This window comes from Salvelinus namaycush, unplaced genomic scaffold, assembly GCF_016432855.1.
Source record: "Salvelinus namaycush isolate Seneca unplaced genomic scaffold, SaNama_1.0 Scaffold148, whole genome shotgun sequence".
NCBI lineage: Eukaryota > Metazoa > Chordata > Actinopteri > Salmoniformes > Salmonidae > Salvelinus > Salvelinus namaycush.
In genome coordinates, this window is record NW_024058208.1 from 232,401 (window position 1) to 247,413 (window position 15,013).

A 15,013-nucleotide genomic window follows, 5' to 3' on the forward strand; every position below is an offset into this window, starting at 1 on the left:
CCTACCATGTCTGTGTAACCGATGTGAAATGACTAGCTAGTTACTGGGCTGTAGCCTACCATGTCGGTGTAACCGATGTGAAATGACTAGCTAGTTACTGGGCTGTAGCCTACCATGTCTGTGTAACCGATGTGAAATGACTAGCTAGTTAGTGGGGTGTAGTCTACCATGTCGGTGTAACCGATGTGAAATGACTAGCTAGTTACTGGGGTGTAGTCTACCATGTCGGTGTAACCGATGTGAAATGACTAGCTAGTTACTGGGCTGTAGCCTACCATGTCGGTGTAACCGATGTGAAATGACTAGCTAGTTAGTGGGGTGTAGTCTACCATGTCGGTGTAACCGATGTGAAATGACTAGCTAGTTACTGGGCTGTAGCCTACCATGTCGGTGTAACCGATGTGAAATGACTAGCTAGTTACTGGGGTGTAGCCTACCATGTCGGTGTAACCGATGTGAAATGACTAGCTAGTTAGTGGGGTGTAGTCTACCATGTCGGTGTAACCGATGTGAAATGACTAGCTAGTTACTGGGCTGTAGTCTACCATGTCGGTGTAACAGATGTGAAATGACTAGCTAGTTACTGGGCTGTAGCCTACCATGTCGGTGTAACCGATGTGAAATGACTAGCTAGTTACTGGGGTGTAGTCTACCATGTCGGTGTAACCGATGTGAAATGACTAGCTAGTTACTGGGGTGTAGCCTACCATGTCGGTGTAACCGATGTGAAATGGCTAGCTAGTTACTGGGCTGTAGCCTACCATGTCGGTGTAACCGATGTGAAATGGCTAGCTAGTTACTGGGCTGTAGCCTACCATGTCGGTGTAACCGATGTGAAATGACTAGCTAGTTACTGGGCTGTAGCCTACCATGTCGGTGTAACCGATGTGAAATGACTAGCTAGTTACTGGGCTGTAGCCTACCATGTCGGTGTAACAGATGTGAAATGACTAGCTAGTTACTGGGCTGTAGCCTACCATGTCGGTGTAACCGATGTGAAATGACTAGCTAGTTACTGGGGTGTAGCCTACCATGTCGGTGTAACCGATGTGAAATGACTAGCTAGTTACTGGGCTGTAGCCTACCATGTCGGTGTAACCGATGTGAAATGACTAGCTAGTTACTGGGGTGTAGTCTACCATGTCGGTGTAACCGATGTGAAATGACTAGCTAGTTACTGGGGTGTAGCCTACCATGTCGGTGTAACCGATGTGAAATGGCTAGCTAGTTACTGGGCTGTAGCCTACCATGTCGGTGTAACCGATGTGAAATGACTAGCTAGTTACTGGGCTGTAGCCTACCATGTCGGTGTAACCGATGTGAAATGACTAGCTAGTTACTGGGCTGTAGCCTACCATGTCGGTGTAACAGATGTGAAATGACTAGCTAGTTACTGGGCTGTAGCCTACCATGTCGGTGTAACCGATGTGAAATGACTAGCTAGTTACTGGGGTGTAGCCTACCATGTCGGTGTAACCGATGTGAAATGACTAGCTAGTTACTGGGCTGTAGCCTACCATGTCGGTGTAACCGATGTGAAATGACTAGCTAGTTACTGGGCTGTAGCCTACCATGTCGGTGTAACCGATGTGAAATGACTAGCTAGTTACTGGGCTGTAGCCTACCATGTCGGTGTAACCGATGTGAAATGACTAGCTAGTTACTGGGCTGTAGCCTACCATGTCGGTGTAACCGATGTGAAATGACTAGCTAGTTACTGGGCTGTAGCCTACCATGTCGGTGTAACCGATGTGAAATGACTAGCTAGTTACTGGGGTGTAGCCTACCATGTCAGTGTAACCGATGTGAAATGACTAGCTAGTTACTGGGGTGTAGCCTACCATGTCGGTGTAACCGATGTGAAATGACTAGCTAGTTACTGGGCTGTAGCCTACCATGTTGGTGTAACCGATGTGAAATGACTAGCTAGTTAGTGGGGTGTGCGTTAATAGCGTTTCAATCGGTGACGTCACTCGCTCTGAGACCTTGAAGTAGTTGTTCCCCTTGCTCTGCAAGGGCTGCGGCTTTTGTGGAGCGATGCTTCGAGGGTGGCTGTTGTCTATGTGTGCAGAGGGTCCCTGGTTCGAGCCCAGGTAGGGGCGAGGAGAGGGACGGAAGCTGTACTGTTACATCGGCCCTCAATGGAATGTTCTGAATGCCCATCCGTGTGTTACGCCCACCGTCTGTAAAACAGGCCGTTACATTGGCTTTATTAGTCCTGATTCCTGTGACTAATCAATCTGGCTATTTAAACTGTGGATATCAGCTACCCAACTTTATCAGGAGGAGATATCCTGAGTCTGTTTGCATTGTGTTTACACAGCGGGAAATGCAGAAGTATTTTCTCTTATAAAAGTTTCAGTCTCATTACTTTGTCATCCATTTTATCTCCAGGCTGAAGGCTACAGAAAATGCCACATACTCTTTCTACCTTATCCTATATCTGATACATTTATGTTAGATTCGTTTTTTGTCGTAATGTTGGTGGAGTGCTGCAGCGACCAATCTCTCCAACAGCACGCTGGAGAGGAACGCTGGTAATGGACAAGATAAATATTTTGTGTCCCTGCCGTTGACAAAGTGGGCACTGCTTATCACAGCGCGGCATCAGCGCCAATATGCCACTGGTTGAGAGAAATTGTCATTGTTTTTGGGCAGAATTATGTGAGGTTTTATGTGTTGTTGGGGGTGCGTCTTGGTCAGTTGAGCTCAGAAAATGTCGCCCTTGTCAATCTGCCTAATCTTGCCTAATGAGAGGTCCGGCCCTGGTCTCACCTCATTCCTCTCTCTGTCAGAGCTCTTTGTCTCTCTCTCCCTCAGACTTCAATTCTCCTCAGGACACTTTATTTATTCCTCTGTTAGTCTCCACCTCTTCAGAGCAGCCAAAAGCTTTTTATTGGTCAGTCATCACTGGGCTGTTCCTGGCTGAGAGACAGAGGCTCCAGGCAGACAGCCGGGTCATTAGCTCTGCCCAGAGCCGACTAGAGATACTGGCCAGCTCTAGAAGCTAATGAGAGGATCCTGGGTAAAATACCTTCCTGCTGGAGAAAGGTTGTTTGTGATTGTGATGTGGTATGTTGTCTGAGTTCACACCTTTTCACTTTCATTGTTAGTTTCTGTCTTGGAGGAAAACGAGATGCTTTGGAGGTAACTGGTTTAGTTGTGAGGCAGGAACCAATATGCAGTCTTTGTCATCCTCCACCAAGGCACATTTTGAACATGTCTCTACTCTAACTGGGCGTCTGGATGCCTGGCTGAAACGTGTGGAAATGGCCTGGCCTGTGTTGTCTTGTCTTATAGCTGCAGAAAGAAAAACCATAACGACAACATTTGAGAGGTGTTGCGTCATGTATGAACTGAACACTGATTGTCAATCATTTACCCAACTATCATACCTCACACAGTAGGCTTCGTCTTCAGATTACTTTCCCTGACATTCATCAGTTATGAATCTGTATCCAAAGAAAAACCACATCTAAATGCTCTCCAATGGATTTTTTAGTTATTTTTTACCCCTTTTTCTCCCCAATTTCGTGGTATCCAATTGGTAGTTAGTCTTGTCCCATCGCTGCAACTCCCGTACGGACTCGGGAGAGGCGAAGGTCGAGAGCCGTGCGTGTTCCAAAACAAGACCCAGCCAAGCCGCACTGCTTCTTGACACAATGCTCGCTTAACCCGGAAGCCAGCCGCACCAATGTGTCGGAGGAAACACCGTACAGCTGACAACCGTGCATGCGCTCGGCCCGCCACAAGGAGCGTGATGGGACGATGACATCCCAGGTGGCCAAACCCTGCCCTAATCTGGATGACGCTGGGCCAATTGTGCGCCGCCTCATGGGTCACCCGGTTGCGGTCGGCTGCAACACAGCCTGAAATCGAACCAGGATCTGTAGTGACGCAGCTAGCACTGCTGCTCCCCAATGTTTTTAACAAGGCCTAGTAATCCCATCAGTATCCTCAGGTTTTCCTGGATTAGCCTACGTGACTGAGCTGTTCTACTGTACTATCTGGATAGCGTGTTGCCGTGGATACAGGGGACTGACTGGAATTCTAGAACCCTGCTGAGCAACACGTGATTGTGATCATATGCTGGTGGACTGAGAGCGGGGATACAATGTGTCCTCAGCTAGCCTAGTCAATCTGACTGGGCCTTAATGACATGCAATATGTCCTCAGCTAGCCTAGTAAATCTGACTGGGCCTTAATGACATTAGCAGATGTTGTTGTATCTTCATGCTGTTTTAAAACTCATTATCTGTTTCTCTCACTCTCTCAAACTGTCAGTTCTATTACAAATCTAAAGCTCAGAGGCAGGCAGATGCTGAAATGTCAGTCTGAGAAAGAAATTAGGATCTCCTTTCTGGTAATCTTTCCTCTGACAGTCGGGTGAATTATAAAGTTATTGCCTACCCTTTCCTGAGTAGAACACCCATTCAACTAAATGTCTTCATTTCTCAACAGAGCTCTTTTCATTATGGAATCCCTTTGTGTCTTAATGAGGAAGAGAATGTAGAGATGATGATGATGTTACCGCAACAGAGATTGTGGATGGGAACAGAATGACTTGACTTACTAAAGTTGTCAAAGTATATAGTGTAGTTGTTACATACTAAGAAGGAACGTGTTCCCCACGGAATGGTTTTCCAGGTAGATGACTGGGCTAAAAGGGGATCGTTTTCCCAATGACACACATCCACTGCCAGGCAAGACTTGGCAAGGGGGAGCCTATCCCTGTCCCTGTTCACCAGGGCCCGTGTCACAGCTGATGTCTGTCCCTGTTCACCAGGGCCCGTGTCACAGCTGACGTCTGTCCCTGTTCACCAGGGCCCGTGTCACAGCTGACGTCTGTCCCTGTTCACCAGGGCCCGTGTCACAGCTGATGTCTGTCCCTGTTCACCAGGGCCCGTGTCTCAGCTGACGTCTGTCCCTGTTCACCTGGGCCCGTGTCACAGCTGATGTCTGTCCCTGTTCCTCCCTGTGCGTCTTACGTGTTTCTTCACAGCACCTTGTTGATAGGAGCTGAATCTAGTTAATACTGTGTCAGTTAAAACAGGGCCTGTTACTGTGTGTGTTTCTCCAGACACGTGACTAATGTGTTTTTGTCTCTTCCAGGCCTCCTTCCTCACCAAGAAGCTCAACATCACAGGGAAGAGGGTGAACCTGGCCATATGGGTAAGGCCTGCTCTCTCTCAGCGTGTCGGACACTCCTCTGGGTCCCAAAATACATGGTGCACTGCTTTTGACCAGGGCTCATATGGGGAACAGGATGTAGATCCCTTCATCTGCTTTGACTTCCTGTTCCTCCTCGAAGAAATGACATGGTCCTGCAGTGATCTCCCTCTGTCCTGTAACACATGGTCCTGCAGTGATCTCTCTGTCCTGTAACACATGGTCCTGCAGTGATCTCTCTCTGTCCTGTAACACATGGTCCTGCAGTGATCTCTCTCTGTCCTGTAACACATGGTCCTGCAGTGATCTCTCTCTGTCCTGTAACACGTGGTCCTGCAGTGATCTCTCTCTGTCCTGTAACACATGGTCCTGCAGTGATCTCTCTCTGTCCTGTAACATATGGTCCTGCAGTGATATCTCTCTGTCCTGTTACACATGGTCCTGCAGTGATCTCTCTCTGTCCTGTAACACATGGTCCTGCAGTGATCTCTCTCTGTCCTGTAACATATGGTCCTGCAGTGATATCTCTCTGTCCTGTTACATATGGTCCTGCAGTGATCGCTCTCTGTCCTGTAACACATGGTCCCGCAGTGATCGCTCTCTGTCCTGTAACATATGGTCCTGCAGTGTAACATATGGTCCTGCCTCATTTGATGCAATAGGAACATGAATTTGGCATCCATTTTGATTTGAGTCAGTCTGTTGCAGGCAGAGAGAGATGCATCGTTTACATTATTTGGCTGAATCAGTCTGGCTTGCAGGTGTTTCTTCCTTCTTGTGTGTAATGTTGTTCTTGCCACCAATCTGTAGCCAGTCACTGTCCATGGTTAGTGTTTCAAACAGTCTTTTTCCAGAGGCTTGAACGGTGGTCTCTCTCTCTCTCCACCCCAGGATACAGCAGGTCAGGAGCGGTTCCACGCGTTAGGTCCCATCTACTACAGAGACTCCAACGGAGCCATATTGGTCTATGACATCACAGATGAGGACTCTTTCCAGAAGGTAGCTATGATCTCCTCGGGGGGAGAACAGCAGGGCTGTGTCCCAAAGAGCACCCTAATCCCTATACGATGCACTACATTTGACCAGGGCCCATAGGGAAACAGGGTGCTATTAGGAACACAGCCTCTGAAGAGAAGAACATAATTTCAAAAATGTGTTACATAGAAATGTCCAGATATATTACTGAAATATTTTCTATTGATTTACATATTCATATTTAATTTGCATCAGTGTCTCGTGTTCTAATGTTGAAATTTGTTTTCTTGAACTGTAAATCGATGTGAAATGTAATGTTTTTTGCTTTGTAGGTGAAAAACTGGGTCAAAGAATTGAGAAAAATGTTGGGGAATGAGATTTGTTTATGTATAGTAGGTAAGTTATTGCAGACCATAGCTAACTTTTCACTTTTCAACACTTCTTATTTTATTGTCTGTCACATTTCACTCTTGCAAATGGATCGATCTTGAAGGGGCGCAGAGAATTTATTTTAGTTACGGGCCCTGCAATTAAATAGAAATCCTAATAATTTCATTATAATGTTGCCAGGATGTAGGGAGTCGAGTACATAGTTTGATTGTCTCGGATATTCTGTTGCCTCCAAATTTCAGTCACGTAAGACAAGCTGTCAGACAGCTAAATGTGCTCCAAACACATCCCATTGCTCTCTCCCTCTGAAATGTCCAAACTAAAGCCTAGAACTTTCAACCCTGACGTTCACAAAGTTCTCTCTGACCAGCAGCTGTGGAACCTTTCAAATGCAGGACGAGTTGCACGGAGGAAATAATTGTTGACCTTGTTGTGGTTACATCCTGCTAAATATTTATGTGATATCTTAACTAGAGCCCGACCCATATGGGAATTTTGGGTCCAATACCGATTTTAGGGAGGCAACAGTCACCGATTTCGATATATTGTTTTTTTTAGAGGTGGAATGAAAAACACACTTTTTTTTCTCACAAATTGTGTTCTAAAGGTTTAACAGATACTCAAAATTATGATTTCTTAACAAAATAATAAAAATAACGCATCATTTAAGAACATTCTATTTGTTGTTTACAAGATAACAACCAAAAAGCTACTATATCCTAAATAAATATGAAAGTAAATACAAAAACCGTTGTTCAGTTTACCTTCTTAGACAAATATTTAAGTTGTACCTATCTATGGCAGTGCATAAGAATACAGAGGTGTCTGTGCTGAAACACCACAAGCACACTAATTAACAAGGTCTCAAAGTCAATCTGAAACTGCACTGTTCACAACCTAGGCAGTGAGATGCAGTTCGTAATATCACCACTAGATGTCAGGTCATGTAAAGAAACACTTCATGGTAACCTCCCAATGAGAGCTTGTTATGACACGCACACGCTAGTTGTTCATTATGAAACATGTTTTCTTACTGAAACCATCATGTAAATTACACACTTATTCAATACAACATTTATTATTTCAACCAATGGCATGTGTTGATGACTAAAAATGTTCATGCTAGAAAATCCTTACCACACTGGTTTTAGTCACACGTTCTAATTTAACTAGCTGGCTAACAATCTAATCTCGTCATGAATGCAAGCACATGGCCTGAATGACAGATCTGCGCCAACTGTCTTGCTTTTTGCAGATTGTATATTTCAGAAAAACGACCTAAAATCCAATTGGGCCAGATAGTAACGGTGTTCTTTTAGTAGCAAGGATGACTGGTCACTTTGGCACCAGTCCAGTAGCACAGTACACAAGTAGCACAGATTGCTGGCTAACTACCGTTGCTGGCTAGCTAGGCTAACTACCGTGCTGGCTAGCTACAAGCCTAACTAACGTTAACGAAGTGAAAAATGTGATGAGGACAGGGCTGCTTGCTTGGTGAAGTGTACTTTATTTACTTATTCAAATATGCTGTCGCTGGCTGTGGCAAACTACTCACTGTCAACCCACCATGGCTACTCTCTCTCACGTTGTGATGCTTTATGATGCTCAGCGAGCAGTCCATAGAGCGCCCTCTTCAGACGGATTTGTTTATTCTATCTATATAATATCTGCGCTTTAGCTGTGGAATAAAGATACAAATATTTTTGTAAAAGGCTAATATCGGCCGAAATTTATATATATATTTTTATATTGGTCAATCAATCAAATGTATTTATAAAGCCCTTTTTGAATCAGTCGATGTCACAAAGTGCTGTACAGAAACCCAGCCTAAAACCCCAAACAGCAAGCAATGCAGGTTTAGAAGCACGGTGGCTAGGAAAAACTCCCTAGAAAGGTCAGAACCTAGGAAGAAACCTAGAGAGGAACCAGGCTCTGAGGGGTGGCCAGTCGTCTTCTGGTTGTGCCGGGTGGAGATTATAACAGTACATGGCCAAGATGTTCAAACGTTTATAGATGACCTGCAGGTTCAGATAATAATAATCACATATTGGTCAACCGATTTATGGGATCTAATCTTAACTAGACAAACTTCCATAGAAAGTTATTTTAATTGTTTTCTCACAAAAATTAGGGGGGAAAATGACCATATACTGAACAAAAATATTAACGCAACGATTTTACTGAGTTACAGTTCATATAAGGAATTCGGTCAATTGCAGCCATAGGTTGGCCTGGGCAGGGGTGCAGCCATAGGTTGGCCTGGGCAGGGGTGCAGCCATAGGTTGGCCTGGGCAGGGGTGCAGCCATAGGTTGGCCTGGGCAGGGGTGCAGCCATAGGTTGGCCTGGACAGGGGTGCAGCCATAGGTTGACCTGGGAGGGCGTAGGCCCACCCACTTGGGAGCCAGGCCCATCCACTGAGCAATCAGAAGAAGAAAAAAATTCCCCACAAATGGACTTTGTTACTGATAGAAATTATGGTAGAGAAATGAACATTCAATCCCCTGGCAATAGCTTTGGTTCCAATTGCCCGCTCCCTCAAAACTTGAAACTTCTGTGACATTGTGTTGTGTGACAACTACATTTTTTTTAGTGGCCCTTTATTGTCCCCAGCACAAGGTGCACCTGTGTAATGATCATGGTGTTTAATCAGCTTATTGATATGCCACGTCTGTCAGGTGGATGGATTATCTTTGCAAAGGAGAAATGCTCACAAACAGGAATGTAAATACATTTGTGCACAATATTTGAGAGAAATTTTTGTCAGTATGGAACATTTCTGCGTTCTTTTATTTTAGCTTATGGGACCAACACTTTACATGTTGCATTTTATATTTTTGTTATATATATATATAATACACACTGAGCAAATATATATATATATATAACACTATATGTCTATCTATCTATATATATATATATATATATATATATATATATGGTGTAATTGTTTGTGATGGTCAATGACTTCTACATTGTAAATCATGAGTTAAACTAACGCTGTCAAGATAAACATGACTGTTGCAGTCACGACCCCCATCACATGACAGGGGTCTAACCTCAATGGTCTCTTCCTGGTTAAATAAAGTGTGCCTTCAATCTACTATACGTACAGTTGGTGGTGCTAATGTTAAATATACAGTATGTGATCTCTAAACTAATAGATCCTCTTTGTTCTTCTCTTAGGTAATAAAGTAGATCTGGAGAAGGAGAGACATGTATCAGTTGAAGAGGCAGAAGGGTTCGTTTTGTCACTCTTCTCCTTGTACAGCAGGGGTGTTTAGTCTTATCAGCTTATGGTGCTGTACTGCTTTTGGAGTACCTTTTCATAACGTTGTCTAAACAGGAAGTCGACAGCCTTCTTTTGTTTGGATGTTGATGTAATTGAATGGTGATTGGTCTGAATGTTAACTAAACGTGATTGGTCGGAATATTGATAACTAAAAACACACATTTGTCTGAGTGTTGACAACTGAATGGTGATTGGTGTAACGGATTGGTCTGTCTTCTCTGTGGATTCCTCTCCTCACAGGTATGCAGAGTCAGTGGGGGCAAAACACTACCACACATCAGCCAAATTAAACAAGGGAATAGAAGAACTGTTCCTTGACCTGTGTAAAAGTAAGCAGCTGTTCTCACATGTTATGGAATAGTGATGATGAATGTACCGGCTCAGGTTGAGACAAAAATAAAATACTTGAAACGATTTATATTATGATGGACCAACTGGTAGGACTTTGATATTTGTTGGTAGTACTTCTAAATTTTGTAGATTGGACTTAAAGCTTTTGTTTGTAGGATGTTTGGCTTTTCTTGGTTGTAGGACTTTCAGCTTTTGTTGGTAGGACTTTGGTCTCCCACAGTATTGACTCTCCCTCTCGTCTACCTTTTGTTGACAGGAATGATGGAGACGGCCCAAGCAGAGGAGAGGGCGAAGGGTAACGGAGCCAGCCAGTCAACGACATCACGAAGGGGCGTACAGATCGTGGACGATGACCCTCAAGCCGCCACGGCCGCGGGGGGCTGCTGCTCATCCGCTTAACCTCCACCCTCCACATCCCAACTTACCCCCCCACCTCCATGTCCCAACTTACCCCCCCACCTCCATGTCCCAACTTACCCCCCACCTCCACGTCCCAACTTACCCCCCCACCTCCATGTCCCAACTTACCCCCCACCTCCATGTCCCAACTTACCCCCCCACCTCCATGTCCCAACTTACCCCCCCACCTCCACATCCCAACTTACCCCCCCACCTCCACATCCCAACTTACCCCCCACCTCCACGTCCCAACTTACCCCCCACCTCCACGTCCCAACTTACCCCCCACCTCCATGTCCCAACTTAACCCCCACCTCCACGTCCCAACTTACCCCCCACCTCCACGTCCCAACCTACCCCACCCTCCCCCTTCCCCCCCCCTTAAGCAACCAGGACTGTTGCCTCTGCCCTCAGCCTCCCCTCTCATCTCCCTCCTTATGACATGAAGACTGCTGTTCTCCCTCTGAGTCATCGTACACTTTACTCACTACACTTCTCCCTCTATGGAACAATGTGCTGGCTTATATACTATTCTTTATACTGTAATATTCATTCATTGGTGCCCATTCCTGACCCATCCATATGAGACTTCTGACACCCCCTGCTGACCCATCCGTATGAGACTTCTGACACCCCCTCCTGACCCATCCATATGAGACTTCTGACACCCCCTGCTGACCCATCCATATGAGACTTCTGACACCCCCTGCTGACCCATCCATATGAGACTTCTGACACCCCCTCCTGACCCATCCGTATGAGACTTCTGACACCCCCTGCTGACCCATCCGTATGAGACTTCAGACACCCCCTGCTGACCCATCCGTATGAGACTTCTGACACCCCCTGCTGACCCATCCGTATGAGACTTCTGACACCCCCTGCTGACCCATCCGTATGAGACTTCAGACACCCCCTGCTGACCCATCCGTATGAGACTTCTGACACCCCCTGCTGACCCATCCGTATGAGACTTCTGACACCCCCTGCTGACCCATCCGTATGAGACTTCTGACACCCCTTTCTGACCCATCCGTATGAGACTTCTGACACCCCCTGCTGACCCATCCGTATGAGACTTCTGACACCCCCTCCTGACCCATCCGTATGAGACTTCTGACACCCCCTCCTGACCCATCCGTATGAGACTTCTGACACCCCCTCCTGACCCATCCGTATGAGACTTCTGACACCCCCTCCTGACCCATCCGTATGAGACTTCTGACACCCCCTCCTGACCCATCCGTATGAGACTTCTGACACCCCCTGCTGACCCATCCGTATGAGACTTCTGACACCCCCCCCGACCCATCCGTATGAGACTTCTGACACCCCCCCCGACCCATCCGTATGAGACTTCTGACACCCCCTGCTGACCCATCCGTATGAGACTTCTGACACCCCCTCCTGACCCATCCGTATGAGACTTCTGACACCCCCTCCTGACCCATCCGTATGAGACTTCTGACACCCCCTGCTGACCCATCCGTATGAGACTTCTGACACCCCCTGCTGACCCATCCGTATGAGACTTCTGACACCCCCTGCTGACCCATCCGTATGAGACTTCTGACACCCCCTGCTGACCCATCCGTATGAGACTTCTGACACCCCCTGCTGACCCATCCGTATGAGACTTCTGACACCCCCCGCTGACCCATCCGTATGAGACTTCTGACACCCCCCGCTGACCCATCCGTATGAGACTTCTGACACCCCCTGCTGACCCATCCGTATGAGACTTCTGACACCCCCTGCTGACCCATCCGTATGAGACTTCTGACACCCCCTGCTGACCCATCCGTATGAGACTTCTGACACCCCCTGCTGACCCATCCGTATGAGACTTCTGAGTGATGAAGAGGTGAAGAGAACATGAAAGGAAGGAATCTGCCTCCTCTGTCTTTCTACAAACTAGCAGATGGACTTCTAACACACTAGTGTGAAATACACACTCACACACTGTCGTGAAATACACACACACACACTGTCCCCACCTCTCTCAAATGAACACAAACCAACAGACTACATTATAACTCATAAACACTCATACCCCAGATTTCTAGGCCTTTTTTTTTGCGAGGATAATGTGCATGATGAGGTGATCCGTCTCTGAAGGCTGCATTTGGTTTCTCTTTAGAAAGAAGAAAAAAAAACTGATCTTTATTGTTGATAAACTAAAGTACATGTTGTATGGAAATGTGTCCAAGCCCTCGGTACTGCTTCTTCTTCTGTGGTGGTGAAGTGGTGAAAGCCCTCTGATTCCGTCATCCAGCTCTTTTCTTGGCCTGTGTTCATAAAGCTTCTCGGTAGGAGTCCCACCTGTCTCTGTAACCTTATTGAGTTCTAAAAGAGTAAACTGATCCTAGATCAGCGTTTCTGCTCTGAGACCCTTTATGAATACAGACATTGTGCTTTTTCAATAACAAAAAAAAAAACGTAAGTTCTCTCTTCCCCTCCTTTCTCTTGATCTTTCTCTCTGATTTAAACAGCAGATGTTCTGCACTGACCCGTCACTGTCAATGCTTTTGTTATACTGCGTTTTCTTCCTGTTTGCTGAGTTTCTCTGTGAAAAATGTAAATGACAACAACAACAAATACATTTAAAAAAACAACCCAAAAAACGGATGAAGAGTATGAATAACGTTGGATGTTTTATCTGCTTTTTACAGGCTTTGGGGAAAGGATACGCAGGTGTAGGAAAGTGTACAATAGTCTTAATGATTGTAAAATGAAATAACAATTGTGGATGAAAGCACACTTTCTGGAATTGTAATTTTTTTAACTGCTAGTGTCGTGTGTTTTGTAATAGAACAATTATAACTATTTACAACGCAGAGGTGTCAAATACATTGTCATTCTTTTTAATGAAACTATTGAAGCTTCACTACACATCCTCCAACCGTTTTGAACTTAGACTCAAACATATTCAGAATACATAGCGTTAGGTAGTCACGTACTGCTTCTGATTGGAGGAGAACATGTTCTACTGCTTCTGATTGGAGGAGAACATGTTCTACTGCTTCTGATTGGAGGAGAACATGTTCTACTGCTTCTGATTGGAGGAGAACATGTTCTACTGCTTCTGATTGGAGGAGAACATGTTCTACTGCTTCTGATTGGAGGAGAACATGTTCTACTGCTTATGATTGGAGGAGAACATGTTCTACTGCTTATGATTGGAGGAGAACATGTTCTACTGCTTATGATTGGAGGAGAACATGTTCTACTGCTTATGATTGGAGGAGAACATGTTCTACTGCTTATGATTGGAGGAGAACATGTTCTACTGCTTATGATTGGAGGAGAACATGTTCTACTGCTTATGATTGGAGGAGGACATGTTCTACTGCTTATGATTGGAGGAGGACATGTTCTACTGCTTCTGATTGGAGGAGGACATGTTCTACTGCTTCTGATTGGAGGAGAACATGTTCTACTGCTTCTGATTGGAGGAGGACATGTTCTAAAAGTGTAACTTCCTGAGACTATACCAACGGACTGTGATCACCAACACCATGTATAGAAGTTCTCCTGGCGCCGGCTACACCAAGAGGAGACCTACGGGGAGGGAGACTTCATTCCAGATCTCATGTTATTTAATTACATGTCTATGGTGGATTTCTGCAGGGAAACGGGGAGAGATTCATGATTGGTCTCTGCTCTACAGACCTGGGTTCAAAGACTATTCAACAACGTTTGCTTGAGCCAGATAGGCAGGGTTTTCACTTTTAGTTCCACACGCAGTCACAGCTAAAGTATTGGTAATGATATGGAATAGTGTTGGTAATGATATGGAATAGTGTTGGTAATCATGGAATAGTGTTGGTAATGATATGGAATAGTATTTGAACCCAGATGTGCTACTCTGCCCTGGTTTATCCTCACCAGGATGAAAAGCTTCATTTCATTTGCTGACTGGTTAAACCCAGTCATTACAGCCTCTGGTCTCCATAAGACTTAACCATACAGTGCTGACTGGTTAAACCCAGTCACTACAGCCTCTGGTCTCCATAAGACTTAACCAGACAGTGCTGACTGGTTAAACCCAGTCACTACAGCCTCTGGTCTCCATAAGACTTAACCATACAGTGCTGACTGGTTAAAACCAGTCACTACAGCCTCTGGTCTCCATAAGACTTAACCATACAGTGCTGACTGGTTAAACCCAGTCACTACAGCCTCTGGTCTCCATAAGACTTAACCATACGGTGCTGACTGGTTAAACCCAGTCACTACAGCCTCTGGTCTCCATAAGACTTAACCATACAGTGCTGACTGGTTAAACCCAGTCACTACAGCCTCTGGTCTCCATAAGACTTAACCATACAAGGTAGAACTACATACTGTATCCACACCGTGATAAAGAGAGATTCCCCTACACCAGGGCTGTCCAACCCTGTTCCTGGAGATCTACCGTCCTGTAGGTTTTCACTCCA

General features: G+C 45.5%; 1 protein-coding gene across 1 annotated transcript in view; it reads left to right on the forward strand.

The window, feature by feature from the left end:
- The window catches only part of LOC120036840 (ras-related protein Rab-21), a 33,769-nt gene extending 20,358 nt beyond the window's left edge, over positions 1-13,411 (forward strand). Inside the window, exons 2-7 of the mRNA XM_038983153.1 lie at positions 5,113-5,172; positions 6,061-6,168; positions 6,477-6,540; positions 9,719-9,773; positions 10,065-10,153; positions 10,432-13,411. Of these exons, the coding sequence (XP_038839081.1) occupies positions 5,113-5,172; positions 6,061-6,168; positions 6,477-6,540; positions 9,719-9,773; positions 10,065-10,153; positions 10,432-10,574 (519 nt within the window). The 3' untranslated portion in view covers positions 10,575-13,411. The remainder of the gene's footprint in view (positions 1-5,112; positions 5,173-6,060; positions 6,169-6,476; positions 6,541-9,718; positions 9,774-10,064; positions 10,154-10,431) is intronic.
- Positions 13,412-15,013: the final 1,602 nt, after the last annotated feature.